This window comes from Neomonachus schauinslandi, chromosome 1 (genome assembly GCF_002201575.2).
Source record: "Neomonachus schauinslandi chromosome 1, ASM220157v2, whole genome shotgun sequence".
NCBI classification, from domain to species: domain Eukaryota; kingdom Metazoa; phylum Chordata; class Mammalia; order Carnivora; family Phocidae; genus Neomonachus; species Neomonachus schauinslandi.
Genome location: NC_058403.1, coordinates 189,100,697 through 189,117,905, shown reverse-complemented (window position 1 = coordinate 189,117,905; position 17,209 = coordinate 189,100,697). Strand labels below are relative to the sequence as shown.

The window sequence follows — 17,209 nt, the reverse complement described above, 5'->3', positions numbered from 1 at the left end:
CACTACATCTGTATCTTTGGGGTAAATACCTAGTAGTGTAATTGCTGGGTCGTAGGGTAGCTCTATTCTTAACATCTTGAGGAATCTCCATACTGTTTTCCAGAGTGAAGGCACTCTTAATCCATTTCCCTCCCCACAGTACACCAGAAATGGGAGTCTTTACTCTCTTGTTAGCCTGTGTTTATATCCTAAAGAGCATCAGGGTTAGCAGAAACTCAGTGAAGGTCAAGGTCAGTTCCCATAAAAACAAGCTTTAGGAGGAAACAAAGGACTAGACCCATCAGAAAATAGTAAGCCTCATTATCTGCTTAAAACAATAAAATTGTAATAGATTATACATTTTTAAAAATCAACTAGTTGAGGGTGCCTGGGTGGCTCAGTCGTTAAGCGTCTGCCTTCAGCTCAGGTCATGATCCCGGGATTCCGGGATCGAGTCCCACATCGGGCTCCCTGCTCCACAGGGAGTCTGCTTCTCTCCCTCTCCCTCTGCCACTCCCCCTGCTTGTGCTCTCTCTCTCTCTCTCTGTCAAATAAATAAAATCTTAAAAAAAAAAAAATCAACTAGTTGAAGGAACAAGGTGTGCTGATTTTTTCTCTGAGATGCCTTCTTATAATACCATGTAGTAACAATATTTATTGTGTCCTGTTTTTCCAGTCTTTTCATACATTTATGTGTAGTATTTTTTAAATGTTTAGAGATAATTAGTAACAAAGAGTAAACATGTTTGTAACATGTAAAATTTTGTAACAAGAATTCCAGAACCTGAATAGGACAGAATAAAGGCCCAAACACAACTGTATACACATGTGAGTGTATATGTGTGTACCAACTGATTGTGTTAACAGCACATTTGGGCAAACTGTTTGGTTTAAAATGAGTGTAAGATGTTGCAGACATTCAAATTCTTCATATTTGGAATCTTAGGGGATCCATTTAGTTTGATATTCTATTAAGCAAGAAATAGTGATCTTTGATTACTAGTATTGATTATCTTACATTATTCCTGCCTTGGGATTATTGATATTTTAAAGATTTAAACTTGATCCTTCTTTTTTGAGATGTAATTAATTAGAATCTGGCACGTTGTTGAATGCTACATTTTGAATTACTTCAGATTTGTTGAAGTGTTGAAAAGCAGCAAACTCCTTATGAGTTAGAAGCATACAGTTTAAAAATATTAGGTCCCAGAAGGGTGGAATATATTATATCCTTAGTCAAAGTTGTCTGCCTAAACTCACATAAACTATTTAAGACAAATTCTGTTTCCTAAACTTTTCTGGTTTGGCACTCTAACTTTATTTGGCAAGCCTCCTCAGCATTTAAGTAGTATTTAGAAGTTAGTCTTTCTTTACAGAGTCTCCTGTGCCATTTTGTATATTGGACTGACATCACACCCCTTAAGAATTTGCCTGGCATACAATCAGAATGGGATTTATACTCCATAGTTCCTTCGCTAACAATATTGAGTCTCAGTCTTATGTTCCATTCTGAGAAGCATAAAACTGTCATCTTGAAAACTTTATTCTCCTTTAGCTATTTCTGTTGTAGATGGGATCCACATTCTTTCATATAGCTACACTATGTAGGTCTTTTATTTTTTGTTGTTTGTGATGTAGAAGGAATTGAACAAAGAATTCTATTCCTGCCTATTAAGCTATTTTCCTAGTGTGTAAATTGGATTTTTTTACATCAAGTTATAAAAGTAATTATAGAATTTAAGCCAAAGATCAGCCTCAGAAATTACTGAATTCAATCTTCTTACTTGACAATGGAGGGCACTGAGACTCTCCTTGTGTTACTTGTTTCTGTGTAACATGGTGCCTGGCACAGATCTCCAAGCTCAGGAAATGCTTCCTCAGAGAAGGAAACTGAACCAGTTAAGTGACTTGCTCAATGTCCCACAACTGAATAGCGGCAGCACTGGGGTCTAGAACCCCGCCTCCTGGTTCTTTGTTTCATGCTTTTCCCCCAATTTGGTGTGTCTTTTCATTTGAGTAGGTTTATCTTTACTTGAATAGACAGTGGCTCCTAAGCTTTAAGTTTTTGTCCCCCATCCTATTTGTCAAATACTTAAACTAAATAAGAAAATAGTTGAAATATGTGCTGATTTCCTGGGGAAGCCCCACTCTGAATCTTTTTATGAAACAATTAATATAATGTGATATAACAAAATATACAGTTAGTCATCTACTTCCACTTTTAAGATTTCAGTCTCTGTGCATATTTCAATCTGAAAATAGAACACAGCTTTAAACATGCAGTTTTTTAGTATTTTAATGCTTTAATTTATTGAACATATCTTATTCTCTTTTATGTATTTTTCCCTCCTCTGTAATTTACTCCATCGCTCCTAGTGAAATGTATAAGAAATTAGACTTCCTGCTATGTCTAGTTTCTACATGAATTGAATAACTGTCAATATTTATGTTGCAGTTCTCAGAAGCAGAGTTTAGAGCTTACCAGTGATCTCAGCATCCTTCAGATGACTAGAAAACAGCTTGAGAATCAAGTGGGATCCTTGAAAGAACAGCATCTTCGGGATTCAGCTGATTTAAAAACTCTTCTCAGTAAGGCTGAAAACCAAGCAAAGGATGTACAGAAAGAGGTAAAGCGAAAAGACATTATGAGCCCAATTATGGTTGGACTTAAAGCCAAAAGCAAATCAGATATTCATGCTAGTTAGAAATAAAGGGAAGCAGAAGTCACATTACCTGTCACAAAGTTGATACTTGGAGCATCTCTGCTTGATGATTTCTAGCTATGTATCATGGTCCATATATAGAGAATTCATCAGTAGGATTTGGTCTCAAAAATATAAATATACAGGGGCGCCTGGGTGGCTCAGTCGGTTAAGCGACTGCCTTCAGCTCAGGTCATGATCCTGGAGTCCCGGGATCGAGTCCCGCATCGGGCTCCCTGCTCGGCGGAGAGTCTGCTTCTCCCTCTGACCCTCTTCCCTCTCGTGCTCTCTGTCTCTCCTTCTCTCTCGCAAATAAATAAATAAAATCTTTAAAAAAAAAAAAAATATATAAATATACAAAATTACATTAAAATTTTTTCTCTACCAGTTAGATGAGAAGCCCTTTGTATACCAGATTACTCAATTCATTGTTTATCTTTCAAAGACAGTATCATATTTAACTTAGAATACTTTCAAAAAGCAAACTGGGGCCACACCATAATGCTGTCCAAAGCCCTCAGTAACACTGCCCTGAAATGTAAAATTTACCTCATAGCCAGCCAGCCAAACACAAGTTCTGTGACCTTTTACTTTCTTCTCCTGCACTCCCACCCCATTTTCCCCTTCTTCTCCCCTTCTTCACAAATATGCATGCTCACTTTTCGTGTCATTTTGCTTAAAACCTTGACTTGGGTGGCTTTTAAAAAAAACCATGTTAAAAATGGTGAGGGCTGATTTTGGAGTAGAGACCCACCCAGCTTCTTTCTGAGCAAAACCTTGAAGTTGACAACGGGGCAAGGAGAGCTGCGTTCAGTCCTGCTGCCTTATCCTACTCCCTGCATTGAGTCCTGGCCAGCTCAGGGGACAGAGAAGGCTGGTGCATCTTGACCTTCTGGTCGGGGCCCATCCCAGTTGTAGACTCTCTTAAATGAAGGATTCATTATACATAGAAGGAAGTTGAAGACAACTTTTTGTCTTTAATAACAAATTTCCCCAAAATTATTTTTAGAAAATCTGTTCAGTCAATGCAGTTTTTCTTTGCACTTCCCTTTCCTTGTAGTATCCTGAACGTGAACATGATTATTGTTCTTCTGTCTTCATGTTTGTTCTTAATGAAAGAAAAAAAAAACAAACCTGTAACATTTTTTATTTATGTGTGGCCATATTGATTTTGTAATATGTTTGTTTCTATCTTCTTGCTAAGGATATGCGTTCTGGGAGCAATCTCATTTTATTTAGTTGGAACACAAATTTTGTGCCAAAGTAAACATCCTAGTATTTAATACTGTAAGCACTTTGTGTCCTTCCAGTCCGTATGCCATATTTCTTTCAAAATCTGGGAAGAATGCTGTGGTTGGAAGATGATTCTGTTTTATGTTACTCTGAATGCATTGGCCGTTTTGTTGCATTATTTGTTTGCCTGTTTTTGGTCACTGAGCAATCAGTGAGAAACGCTTTAACTGCTTCCACAAATGGGCAGTGGCATGTTGTCACAGCGTCTAAATTGTTGATAGCTTTGGATTGCATTAAATGCAGCACATTTAAAAATATGTGTGAACTTGTCAATATGTTTCTTTTCTACTTTCTTGTTCAGTGTTTTCCATTGTGAAATGATGTGTAGTCATCACACTCCTTTGTAATGTAAGATTGCTTCTCTTTCTGTTTGTCCTGATGTTAACTATTGGATACTAGTCTGTAACTAAAATGTTCTTTAATGAGGTTCTTATATCTGTGTAATCCACTGCAAATGAATTACTACCTTTTATTAATGCACATATATTCTCTTTCAACATTTCCCCTTTGTTCTCCTTTCTCTCATAGAATCATGGTTAATGTGCACAGTATCATGTATCTTCAGCACTGTAACAGGCTAAAATATTACAAGCTAAGCAAGCCAGATATGATTATTTTTATGAAGAAGAACCAAAGGTGTTGGTAATATTGTGTGGTATTTTCCTCTTAATCAGAACTGAGCTCCTTTCTCACCTTCGAGTTAGAAAGCAAGATGGAGCAAAATTGCTATCCAAGCCAGGTGTGAAACTAAGGCTGCAGAAGGTGACCTTTTGTTCCAACAATTAAATTTTATATGTATGGCAACTTGTATTTGAACATTTAACCAAAAAAAAGTACATGAGAAAGTAAATTTTAATCCTCAAGTATTAAGAGAAAAATAATGGTATATCACCTTTATATCTGACTTAAGAAAAGCATCTTTATACTTTAGTAGGTATATCTATAATTTAAGAATTCATAAAACGTTGGTACACAAGTCCATGGTGCAAAGACTGACTCAGGAAAGCTGTCTGGCTTCACCACCTTGCTGTGGGGCCAGAGCCCCTCCCACCCTGCTCACAGGCTGAAGGTAAACAGCAGGCTCTTCCTGACTGAGCTGTCTTCCTGTCACTCTGCTTCACAGCCACTGGAACAGAGAAATGATTAAGTGCTTTGGTGTAAAGGGCAGGCTGGATGTAAGAATAGTGGAAAAGGAAAGTAAGGGAGAATTTAGGTCAGCAAAGCAGTTTTCACTTACCCTTTATTAGTCACTGTTAAGAATCAGATCACTGAGAATTGATTATGTTCTAAGAGACTAGTCTAGGCACACTGAATTTGTTTTGGCAGCCTGCTGGCAACCTTCTGCCTTCTGGAAGGAAGTCCACAGACCCCAGAAAAAAAGCTGTCATAAAGTCCATGAATCTTATTCCATAGTTCATTGTCTGACATACTACCCAGACTTGTTCTGGGAACACTGTTAGGTAACAGGGAATTCCTTTCACATTTTACCTCCCTCTCAGTACCCGTATCTTTCTTCCCACTTACTGGTGGTCTTTCTGCTGATGCTAATCCCCCTGCTCCCACCTCTTCTGATTAATGTTTTTATACATTTGCATCCTCCTTAGTACTTCTCTTTGGAGTACATAATGATGAGCTCCTAATTGATCTTTCCAGAGTATTTGCATTATTCAGAAGCACCACGTAAAGGTGTCCTCTACTGAGAAATTTCTTGAAGATAGACTGAAAGAGGAAAAACCTTTGTGGTACGCTGGTCCCATGGTATATTTATATTATATTCAGTCCTTGTCTTTCTTCCTTCTAAAACCTTCAGAGGTGGCAGAGTGGGGCACTGGAGGCTGAGACAGAGGCATAACCAACGGCAGAACAGTTTTTGCTCTTTGACTGAGAGCCCAGCTTGCATGTAAGATGCAATATCTAGAAATAGAACCAGTCGGAATTCCTGCCTCCTCAGCACTTAGAGGCAAGCCATACTATGTCTTGCATTGACCTCACCTGTATTCAAAGGGGAGCTTGTCTGTCTGAACGTCAAATTATATTCAGTGAACAGTTTTTCAGAGCAGGAAGTTTCATGTTTCACTCTAGAAAAATATTTGTCAGGAACAGATTCGTAAAAATTATTTACCGATGCTTATAAGTTTTAGGTCGAAAAATAGAAATGTCCCAATCATAGTGGTTAGTACCTTAGATACATTTCTTTACATCATTTGCCTAGAAATTCATTTATCTGGAACACTTTACTACCCAGTGATGCCTGGGTGAAGAAAAGCCTGATGGGAGTTAGTTAGTACTTCTTACTTTAGGACTAAAATAGCTTGGCGGACATTGGTTACCAGGATATAAACTCAGACTTCATAACCTTGCCATTTAATTAGCTTACAAAGGTTTTCTGTACTTGCTTTTCTTTTCTCAGTTTGAAAATTATTTTACTTTTCTCCTCTAACTCACTCAATGGAAAGAGTGACCCTTTATATTAGAAACAGATGACACAATGGTGATTTCTCTTATTTTTTTTTTTTAAACTCCAGGACCAGAAAGTTCTTACATAGAATAAAGTTAACATTAAAGACTTCCTATTATTAGTACAAATGATTCTTACAAAAACGCTTGACTTTGGTGTTGCAGGTGGCTAAATAAGGTCTGGTATTAAGCCTGACTAGAACCATAACTTCATACCCATTTTAAGTTGAGTCTGCACACTCTTTTTTCTTTGCCTTTAGTATGAAAAGACACAGACTGTACTCTCAGAACTGAAGTTGAAGTTTGAAATGACTGAGCAGGAAAAACAATCAATCACAGATGAGCTCAAACAATGTAAAGACAACCTGAAGCTGCTCCGAGAGAAAGGAAATAATGTAAGTCTTTGCAAACTTGGCTTAGCTTTGACTGAGAGGCAGGTGAGAGCCCTGAAATGGATTTTTCAGAGGACTTTATTGCTGATTTGAGAAATTAAGGCCTGTAGTACATGAACTGAGCTTTTCATTATGAAATTCCATGATGGAATCATTGTGCTGTCAAATTTCTGAGTAAGAATTTGCCCCTTTAACTTGTATCCCTAGAAGGGCCTGAGCACTGCCTGGAGGAAGAGCCTTGTTTGCAAGAAAATAATTTACCTAAGAACTGTCAGATTTTCCCAGATGAATCTGAAGTTCTGTCACTAAGCCATCGTCTGGCACTTCATTTCTCCTGCTCAGAAATGAAACACTAAACCACCAGGGACCCACCTAAGAAAGAGTAGTACACGTTGACTCCTGAACATTTGGCTGTATCAAAAATGGAAACTTAATTATGGTTTTCATTTTATACTAATAATGTTCTCACTAAGGCATATTCCTAAAAAGCTTAGTGTCTTTTTGACCTCCTATAAATATTTGGGAATATTTGTTGAGTTTCTGTAGGGCTGTGTGTGTGTGTGTGTGAGTGAAATTGGAACATTTTCATATAAATTGAGTTTACTATTTGTTTTTCATTTATTAGAAAGGCAGATGGTCTTTAAAAAGATGTTATACTAAATAAGTGTTGTGTTCTACGTTTTGGTGATCATTGCCTTTGTGGGCCCTAACTGATGGCTGTTCAATGTAGTTGGTTGTGCTCTGACTTATTTCAAATCCCTGTCATGGCTTGGACACTGCAGTGGCATAAGCCATACTCTTCCTACAGAGGAAAGCACTCTGCTTGACTTTGCCGCACAAGTACAAAAGAGTGATGTTGCATGGCCATCCAGTTACACAGTTGCACACAGAATGCTCATGAGTTGTGTCCAACTGTCCTTCACTAAAGAAAGTCTTAGTTTTTTAGAAAATGAAGGCTTGTTGCTTAGGTGGAAGCCCTTCAGAAGTTGATAAATTGGGTATGGAGGCTTTATGCTATAAGCAAAATTGATTGTATTTATTTTGAAAATGTAGATTACAGAACTCTTCTGAAATCAGATCGTAATGGTTTGGTTACTTCTCTCTTTTGTGTTAATCATATCTTTCTGAGTATGGAATTTCAGTACACCTTCTACTAAATTAACCTATGAAGACATCTAGCATAATCAGAATGGATCCCTCTGTACTATTTAGAGCCTTTCAAAAGTAACCTGGCTGTTATTATTTATAGTTGTACCAATAATTGACCTTAAAGGTGAATTTCCTTTTTCTCTGGTATTAGACTTAAGGTACTAAATTTTTCTCTGTAATAAAACTCATTGTAGTAACTCCTTCCAATTTTAAAAAATTAATTATATTCTGGTAACATAACTAAAAGCCCTGAGACTCAGCTGCCTGTCTTTATATATCAGATGTTTATCACACATTGTGTCAGATCTCTTGCTTGGTTTAGGAAGCAGGTATCACAAGGCATTTTATTTTTAAGCTTGAAAGCAGTACCATCTCAGGCAAGAGAGTTTTGGTTTAAAAAAAGGTTTCAGTGGAGGGATAAAATAAACTTTAGCCATTTCCAAGGGACTACATTATCAAGTAATGGATTCCAGCTATGGAACAAAAGTAATGTAAGGTCAAGCAGAGCATCAGTGGTGAAGTGTTGCTGTTGCAATGTCTTAAAAGTGCTACATTTCATTAGGGTATTAGGGGCACCCACATTGTCCACTGCCTCCAGCCGTCCCTTTTAAACTGGTAGTTACATACCACAGTCCCATCATTCTGGATTGTATTAGATGTCTTTAAAATGTTTGAATCAGTGCAAAACCTGAGTGCTATTACTTCTGTTACCTCAGTCTTCTTACCCTCCTTCCCACCCCCCTGGGGTCTAAATCATCTTATCTGATTTTTTTTTATAGCATAAAATGATTTTAATATCCCTTCCCTTCTTTAGCCTTCCATATTACAACCCGTCCCAGCCGTATTCATCGGCCTATTCCTGGCTTTCCTGTTTTGGTGTTTCGGTCCATTGTGGTAGAGAAAGGTACAAGCACTACTGTTGAGTCCTCGTCTGTTTGTCCCCGTCACCTGTTTGTGCCATATTTGTAATATAGTGCATGGCAAAACCACACAGGTATTTTGTTACCTGAAGCAAACCCTTCATTTAGTATGCCATGTATTGTGTCATACGAATGAATTGAACAATCAACTAATCACATAACATTTTGTCTTGTTTCCTTTGTAGTGCTGCTAACCATGAATTAATTCCAACCTAATCAGTTGTTAATATGCTGCCTTTAACTGAGTCTTTGTCTCTAGCAAACTGGAGTAAACTAAGAATTGCTGCAATATTAGTACCCCCCTCCCAATTACATGTTTAGTCAGATTTGAATGAGAAATGAAGCTTTTGCCTCTTTGAAGTTTTCAGCCAGCTTTCTTCAACTCCTCCTCTCCCTCTTCTTTTCCATAGTGTAGAGCTTCTTTTTTCAGCCCTTCGCCTACATTTACACTGTGGCTATGAAGATGAAAAAGGTTGAGATTAGCATAATGGGCCATTGGCTCACAATCTCAACCCCAATGTGCATTTACTTATGAGAGTATAAACCTATCCCATATCTCTCTGAGCCTTGATCTGCAACATCGCAATATTTCTTTAAAAGCCAGTTTTCTAAATAAGACTCTCAGTACACTAGTGAAAATAAAGCTATCATCCAGAGCACGTTGATTTTATAATGCCCTCTGAAAGTTAACAGCGAATCGCCCGCCCATGCTTGCCTGCAACAGGCATGCATGTCAGTAGAACATATGAGATAATCTCATGACATTACTACATTGGACATGGTCTTTACCAAAAGTATCAAAGAGGCAAGGTCCTAATAGCACTTCTCTATCTTAAACCCCATCTGATCTTGTCTTCTGTGGTTTCACATTAGAGAATCAAAGCTTAGGCCATTTTCTTTGTTACCTTACCCACCAGCTCCTTGTGTAAAACTACCCCAACATACGAATCTGGTTTTTATCAAGAAATAAACATTTTATGCAGACATGTATTCCAGGCATCCGTGTACATCAGTTAGTTGTAATGTATGGATACTGGAGTAAGTAAAGCAGGCTAAGCCCACAGGGTTTCTTAGAAGTCACTATTAGGTTTCAACTGTAACAAAATTGAAAACTGCCCAAGACTTTCCTGAGCTGTATCAGGCTTCCACACAACCATCCTCGAAAAGCGTTCCTGCTGTCATGGCTCTCCTCATACCTGCACTCCCTCACCTTTCTTTCCTTTCTTTTTAAAATGTATTCTTATGCAAAGACAAGGTTTTTCTAATATTCTGTTAAATATTCAGGACTCTCTGGAACCAAGGGGTTAATAGGTATGAAAAGAGAGGGAAGAATGTGATATTGACTCTTGGTTTCTTTCCACACAGAAACCCTGGCCCTGGATGCCCATGTTGGCTGCCCTGGTTGCGGTGACAGCCATCGTGCTGTACGTGCCAGGTCTGGCCAGAGCTTCTCCATGAGAGCGTTTCTTGAGTCCGTACACCGTCCTCCCTTTAGAAGCTGGCATCACACTCATGCTGGGGACAAACAGAACCATTTTCTTCCTTTTTACCTCTTAAGACAGCAGAAGTGCAAGAATACAGCTGTAGGGTCATTGCTTTAAATTATATAAAATGTATCTATCTATAAAGAGGATATAAAATTGTGACTTTATTCTACTGTAAGCAATAATTTGCTTGCAATTTTTCATGTAATTTTTAAATTAGTATGTTGAGATTCTGAATATTATGGTGGCCTAAAGTAGGCTTCTTGGTACACCAAATTATTTATAACATTAAATTTATGGGTATTTTACTCTGAATTCTAATGGCCAGATAATTCATTTTTCTGATTCGATAACTACCCAAACCAAACAACCAATACATACATGGGAAGAGAGGCCCTGTGTGCTCAGTGCCTATCAGTTTGAAATATATACACATATATATATATTTTTTACATATTTACGCCATTTTTACTTGTTATAAAACCACTGAGCTATTGGGAACAAGACTTAGAGACAACTATTTGCGTGGACCTTTCTTTCTTTCTTTCTTTCTTTCTTTCTTTCTTTCTTTTAAGGAGAAATACACTTGGAAAATATTCTGTTCTAGTGATAATTAGGGGAATATGTGCACGCTTGTTCAGCCTTAATGTGACTTGACGATGTGGAGGACATCAACTTTGAAAAACTTTCCATGAGAGTGTGTATTTTCTTGAGCAAACTGAAGTATTTCTGGGAGCAAAAACAGTAATTCTACAATTTCAGTGCAGTAAACCAAACTGTTGAGTCAATTGGAATGTAATTTATTAAACCTCATGTATTTAAAGAGATATTTTCTTTAAAAGCCAAGTTACTTTCTCATATACAGCATTTTAGGAAGCATGATTTTTTTTTCTATCATCTCTTCCTCCAAGCATGTTTAATTGAAGAAAGAATTAATATCTCTTTAGATAAGCTTTTACTGACTTAATTTGGTTATGATATTTCAAAGCTAATTCATGTTCAAGGTGAGCTGTTGTTACCTACCAACAGATTTCCTGGTCGGGTATGCAAATGGTTATTTTCTTTTTACTGTTGTTAATTGGGACTTTCTGTTTATGAGAAGCATTATTCCCAAGATTAATAGTGTTCCATGCACAGTGAAGCACCTAAGCACTGCTTGATGTTATAAATTTAAAACACAGAAGTGAAAGTTTAGCTATGGTTTTGTGCGGCACCACAGTTATGTCAATAAAATTTATTTAGGTCATAGAATATCCTAAAGTATCACATAGTTAAATTTTTCAGTCAATGAAGACTGGGAGGGAATGTCAGTCAATTGGCTTGAATGTTCTGTGGCAATCCACAGGCCTAGCCAAATGTTGAAATAGAAGTTTAGGATATAATTTGCCTTGTGATGTTTGGCAGTCGTTGTTTATACTTTAAAGGTTATATTTTAAGCTATTTGGGATTTGCTGTTGGGAGGATCACTAGATTCATGGAGGAATTAGTCACAAATGACTTGTAGAAAATGCTGTCATATAGTTCATTTCATCATTTTCTGTTGCAGGAAGCCACTCCACCACAGAATGCTAATATGCCAGTGGTACCCAGTACCTCTTGTATATAGGTTATTGCAAATATTGTTCTGAAATGCTTAACTTCAGAATTACATTTTTTAAAGTAAATAATTGTTTTAAATCTATTTTGTAAAGATATAAAGTACAATAGAATTTCTGGAGTACAGATTAAACTATTTGCACTAACACACGTGATGTGCATGATTTAATAAAATAACTTTACTCTCCCTATGCATTTTTGAGTTGGGTGTCATTGAAATTCTTAGTGTTGACTTTACTATTAGATTGTTAATAATCTTTTCTTGAAATGACTCCTAATGCAACATAATATATATTTGGTGTTCTTCAGGGTTTACTGAGCTGTTTCCTTCAAGTTTTATTAGCCTTTTATTTAACTTACTGCTCTAATTTTTTTCCCCTTTTATGATGGTTATTGTTAAAACATGACTCACTTGCCAGACAAGTCTCTTTAAAAGTAAAGTCTAGTATCAATATTTACTTTATTCAAATTGAATTAATGGGTTTTTGTAGTTACTGCCATTTTTCTTAAGAATATAAATGAGCCTATTCATAAGCAATACCTCCAGTTTCATTCAGTTCACTTCCAGGTTAAATAAAGAGTACGATTATTCACTGGTAGTGATAGTCATTAAGAAATTTTATTGTATTTTATTTTAGATTATTTATTTATTTGAGAGAGGCAAAATGAGAGAGAGAGAGAGCACAAGCAGGGGGAAGGAGCAGAGGCAGAGGGAGACGCAGACTCCCTGCTGAGCAGGGAGACCAATGTGGGACTCGATCCTGGGACTCCAGGATCATGACCTGAGCCGAAGGCAGTTGCTTAACCAACTGAGCTACCCAGGTGCCCCCATTAAGAGATTTTAATCATAGTAGTTAAGATTGAACAACCCTATAATGATACATTTAAGAATTACCCAGAGGTGCTACATGGCTGGCTCAGAAAAGGAAAGGAACGTGGCATGTGAAGCTAAACAGATCCTTACTGGCATCCTGGCTGTGCCTGTTAGCAGCTAATCCCTTATCTTCTCTCAGTCTCCGTTTCCTCGTTTATAAAATGGAGAGAGTAATATCTATATGTATGAGAATTAAAAAGGTAACATATGTGAAGTGTCATTCGAGTGGTAAATAAGTGTTTATGAGAATGTCACACTGGAAAAACTGCAAATATTTAAGTTTTAGGGGAACCAGTACAGCTGTTTAAAATGAATTGGTTGACTCAACTGTTGAGACTTTCTACTTGTGTGAGTGAGATGTAACTGCAGTATAATGAATCCTGAGAAAGCATCATCACCTAGCTCTGTTCGTCCCCTTCATGATTGTGTCTTTGGAAAGTAATATGCTTAGTTTGATAATGAGCCAAGGCTTACAACAGTTTGGCATTCTTGTTGCAACTGCCTTCAGAGTCACTCTGGGTCACGTGTGAAAACCAGTTACACTGCTGAATAGTCAGAGGCTTGTGACTAAAAATAGTATTGCCTCGCTTGATCTCTCACTTGAATCACCAGATTTGACCCCCAGTGATTCTCGGCTCCTTCCAGTGATTATATCTACTGTCAAAAGGATGGAAATCTGCTACATACAAACTACATACAAATCAACTTTGATAAAAATGTACAGCCTTGTTTGAAAAATTCACTTCTGGAAATTTTGAAAACATAATTGTGTGCACTAAATTTTGACTACCAGGACATTTAATGTAGCTTTTTTTTTTTTTTAATAATAGTAAGGGTAAATAACCTGAATATCCAGCAGTGGGTCGTTGGTTAAATAAATTAATATTGCCACCCTACAGATTACTGTGCTTGCAAAGTATATGGGAAGATATTCATAAGGTATATTAAGGTAAAAAGGTTGCCGGTATAGAATAACCTTGGTTTTAAAGAAAAAATATAGACATATAGGATATGTTTATAGCAGGAGGACTCAGATTTATACCCAGGCTTAAATAAGTAGTGCTTCTGTCAGTATGATTGTGGGTCGGTTATCTTCTCCTTTTATAATTTCTGATTTATTTTTAGTAGTAAATATATGTTGCTTTTGTAAATTTTTTTAAAGTTTTTTGGTTTTGCTTTAAATTAGAAACAAAAAGTATTCTGCAGAATTCCAAATTGGTTTCCATAATCGAATGAGTAAGTAACTTGTCAGTACCTACATTTAAAGGGACTGGTGTTCATTTGCACTTAATGAATTCTGGTGTGTTCATTTCAAAATCAGACTTACACTTTTAAACATGCTTTGTGCATATGTGTACATAGAATTAGAATCCTAGAAGAGGCCTTAACTATCCATTCTCACCTTTTTGCCTATCAGGGAAAAAAATCCAGGGAATTTTTGACTCAGAGTAAGAATAATTGTTATAAAATTGAGAATTAAGATGATTACTTCGTTTTTTGCTACGCCACATTGTATCCCAGGCTTCAATGGTTTTATATCCATTCATTTAGCAAATACTTACTGAGTGACTGGTATGGGGCACTGTGCTAGGTCCTGACATTACTCCGTCCCTGTGGTCACAGAGCTTTTGGTACAGAGGAGAAATAGAGGCAAGGAAGTTGGCATTTACAATACTGTGTAGTAGAAGATGACATAGGAGCCAGTGGGACCATAGAAAAGGGGTACATTTCCTCTCACTTTCAGCCACCCAACCACCTAAGCCAGAGACATCTGGAGCCAAAGGTAAGTTTCCCTTCTAGGAGGACAGGGTAACAGGACTGGTTTCTCTCAAAGTACCTGGCTTTGCAAACCATTAAGATCTGAGATTGATTTTCCTAGAAAAGACATTGTGATTGGAAAGCATTTTTTAAAGATTTATTTATTTATTCTTAGAGAGAATCTCAAGCAGACTGCTGAGCACAGAGCCCGACATGGGGCTCAATTTCACAACCCCAAGATCATGACCTGAGCTGAAGTCGAGAGTCAGACGCCTCAATGACTGAGCCACCCAGGCGCCCCTAGAAAGCATTTTTAAGGCATTATGGTCTGTCTTGGAGTTTTGCCCTGTTAAATGGTCTGAACTATACCTTGCAAGTAACAGGTTAGAATTAAGGTTTTTTTGTTTGTTTTAAGCCAGTGAAGTGTCATAACCAGACAGGTTCTTTGAAAGGCATCTCCCATTAATGGGCTGGGACATGGATTGGATGGAGCCCCAAATCCCTTGCACATGGAGGCACATGTTCACCATATCTTACTGCATGTGTTTACAGTGCTGCTTATCCAGGAGATTAGGCAGCTGCATATTTCTTCCTGAAAAGCATGTTTCAGGACGCCTGGGTGGCTCAGTTGGTTAAGCATCTGCCTTTGGCTCAGGTCATGATCTCGGGGTCCTGGAATGAGCTCCGCATTGGGCTCCCTGCTCAGTGGGGAGCCTGCTTCTCCCTCTCCCTCTGCCTGCCGCTCCCCCTGCCTTGCACTCTTGCTGTCTCTCTGACAAATAAATAAAATCTTTTTTTTTTTTAAGATTTTATTTATTTATTTGACAGAGAGAGACACAGCGAGAGAGGGAACACAAGCAGGGGGAGTGGGAGAGGGAGAAGCAGGCTCCCTACCGAGCAGGGAGCCCGATGCGGGGCTCGATCCCAGGACTCTGGGGTCATGACCTGAGCCGAAGGCAGACGCTTAACGACTGAGCCACCCAGGCGCCCCCAAATAAATAAAATCTTAAAAAAAAAAAAGATTAAGCATGTTTCAGCCCAGATCTTATAATACATCATTTACTACCCCTGTCATGCAAGGACACCAGATCAAGTCTATGAAAAAGAGAACATTGAAAATAAGTAAAAGCAAAAGTGTCTGGGGGTGGAGGGTGGGGATGGAGTAGTAAAGGAATTTTTGCTGGTAATGCTTCTGCTGTCTACAGTTGCTGTTGACTTCATCTTTTCATTTTGACTTCTTGAATTGGCCCAAGTACATCTAGGTAGACAGATTTCATTTAGCAGAGATTCAGACTTTCACTCTATGAAATTACAGACTAAGGGTTTTTTTATCCTGCATTTTTATGTATGTCCCATCATCTTGTTCCACGTAGAATTTGAAGCAGGGATGCCTGCTTGAACAGCATACCTGTCCCTCTTAAGTTGGCAGGGATCCATTTCTGCAAGACTAAGAACACTTCTTGGTGGCAGGCTCTTCAAGCATCTAAGGAAAGGGCATCAAAGGCATGAAAAACCTCAGCCATTTCCACTTCTTGAATCCCAGGTTTCTGTTGTAAATTACTTCACCGTTGATCAGATCTTTGCATAATTACGCCATTCTAGTTTTGGCTGAAAACTTACTCTGAGATAATTAGCCCATGCTTATTTAACCACCCCCATCACAGAGCTCTCCCCATCCCCTGTCATGTACTCCATAACTAACTTTAAAGAGTTAACATGTTTTGGATATTTGTAACCAAATTTTTATTTTCCTTATAAAGTCAGTGTATGTAAAGCTGATCACATTTTCTTCTACGAACTAAATTTGGAATCGTTTTAAAGTTGGACAGTCTATCTTAGCACTTCATGTAGTTAATAAAATCACATTAAAAAAAAAAAACATGAGTGGACTTGTGGGAGCCAGTGCCTGTTGGAGGGGGCACCTCTGCACCTCCCCACAGCCCCATTTCCCTCTTAGATGATCCTAACACACCAAGGGTTTTTCTTCTCAGTGCTTCAGCATGTACATGTTTTAATCCACGCAACACCAGCTAAATGTTTAACCCCCAATGTCAGTTAATGGTCTGACTTTCAATAAGACCATATTTAAGTTTCAAGCAGTTTGAGATGAGTGTTCAAATTGTACTTGTGGGGGCACCTGGGTGGCGTAGTCAGTTAAACATCTGACTCCTGGTTTCGGCTTAGATGGTGATCTCAGGGTCGTGAGATCCAGCCCCGAGGCAGGCTTTGCACTCAGCGTGGGGTCTGCTGGAGATTCCCTCTCCCTCTCTCTCTGCCCCTCCTGTTCATGCTCTCGTGCTCGCTCTCTCAAGTAAATAAATAAATCTTTTTTAAAAATTGTACTTGTGGGGGCGCCTGGGTGGCTCAGTCGTTGAGCGTCTGCCTTTGGCTCAGGTCATGATCCCAGGGTCCTGGGATCGAGTCCCACATCGGGCTCCCTCCTCGGGGGGGAAGCCTGCTTCTCCCTCTCCCACCCCCGCTGCTGTGTTCCTGCTCTCGCTATCTCTGTCTCTGTCAAATAAATAAATCTTTAAAAAAAAAAAATTGTGGGTTAGTGCTCCATTTGAATGTGTATGCCCTACCCTGGAGCCTGTCCCTGACCCTC

The 17,209-nt window shown here is 38.3% G+C and overlaps 1 protein-coding gene across 16 annotated transcripts in view; it reads left to right on the top strand.

Annotated features, from left to right (window-relative positions):
- The window catches only part of LOC110584960 (sarcolemma associated protein), a 162,729-nt gene extending 151,529 nt beyond the window's left edge, over positions 1-11,200 (top strand). For 12 of the 16 annotated variants that reach the window (XM_044921379.1, XM_021695147.2, XM_044921364.1 and 9 more), the window contains 3 exons: positions 2,435-2,606; positions 6,692-6,826; positions 10,258-11,200. In XM_044921379.1, the coding sequence (XP_044777314.1) occupies positions 2,435-2,606; positions 6,692-6,826; positions 10,258-10,350 (400 nt within the window). In that variant the 3' untranslated portion in view covers positions 10,351-11,200. Of the gene's footprint in view, positions 1-2,434; positions 2,607-6,691; positions 6,827-8,786; positions 8,877-10,257 lie in introns of all 16 variants that reach the window. The other 4 variants (XM_021695148.2, XM_021695143.2, XM_021695145.2 and 1 more) reach the window with 1 other exon arrangement.
- Positions 11,201-17,209: the final 6,009 nt, after the last annotated feature.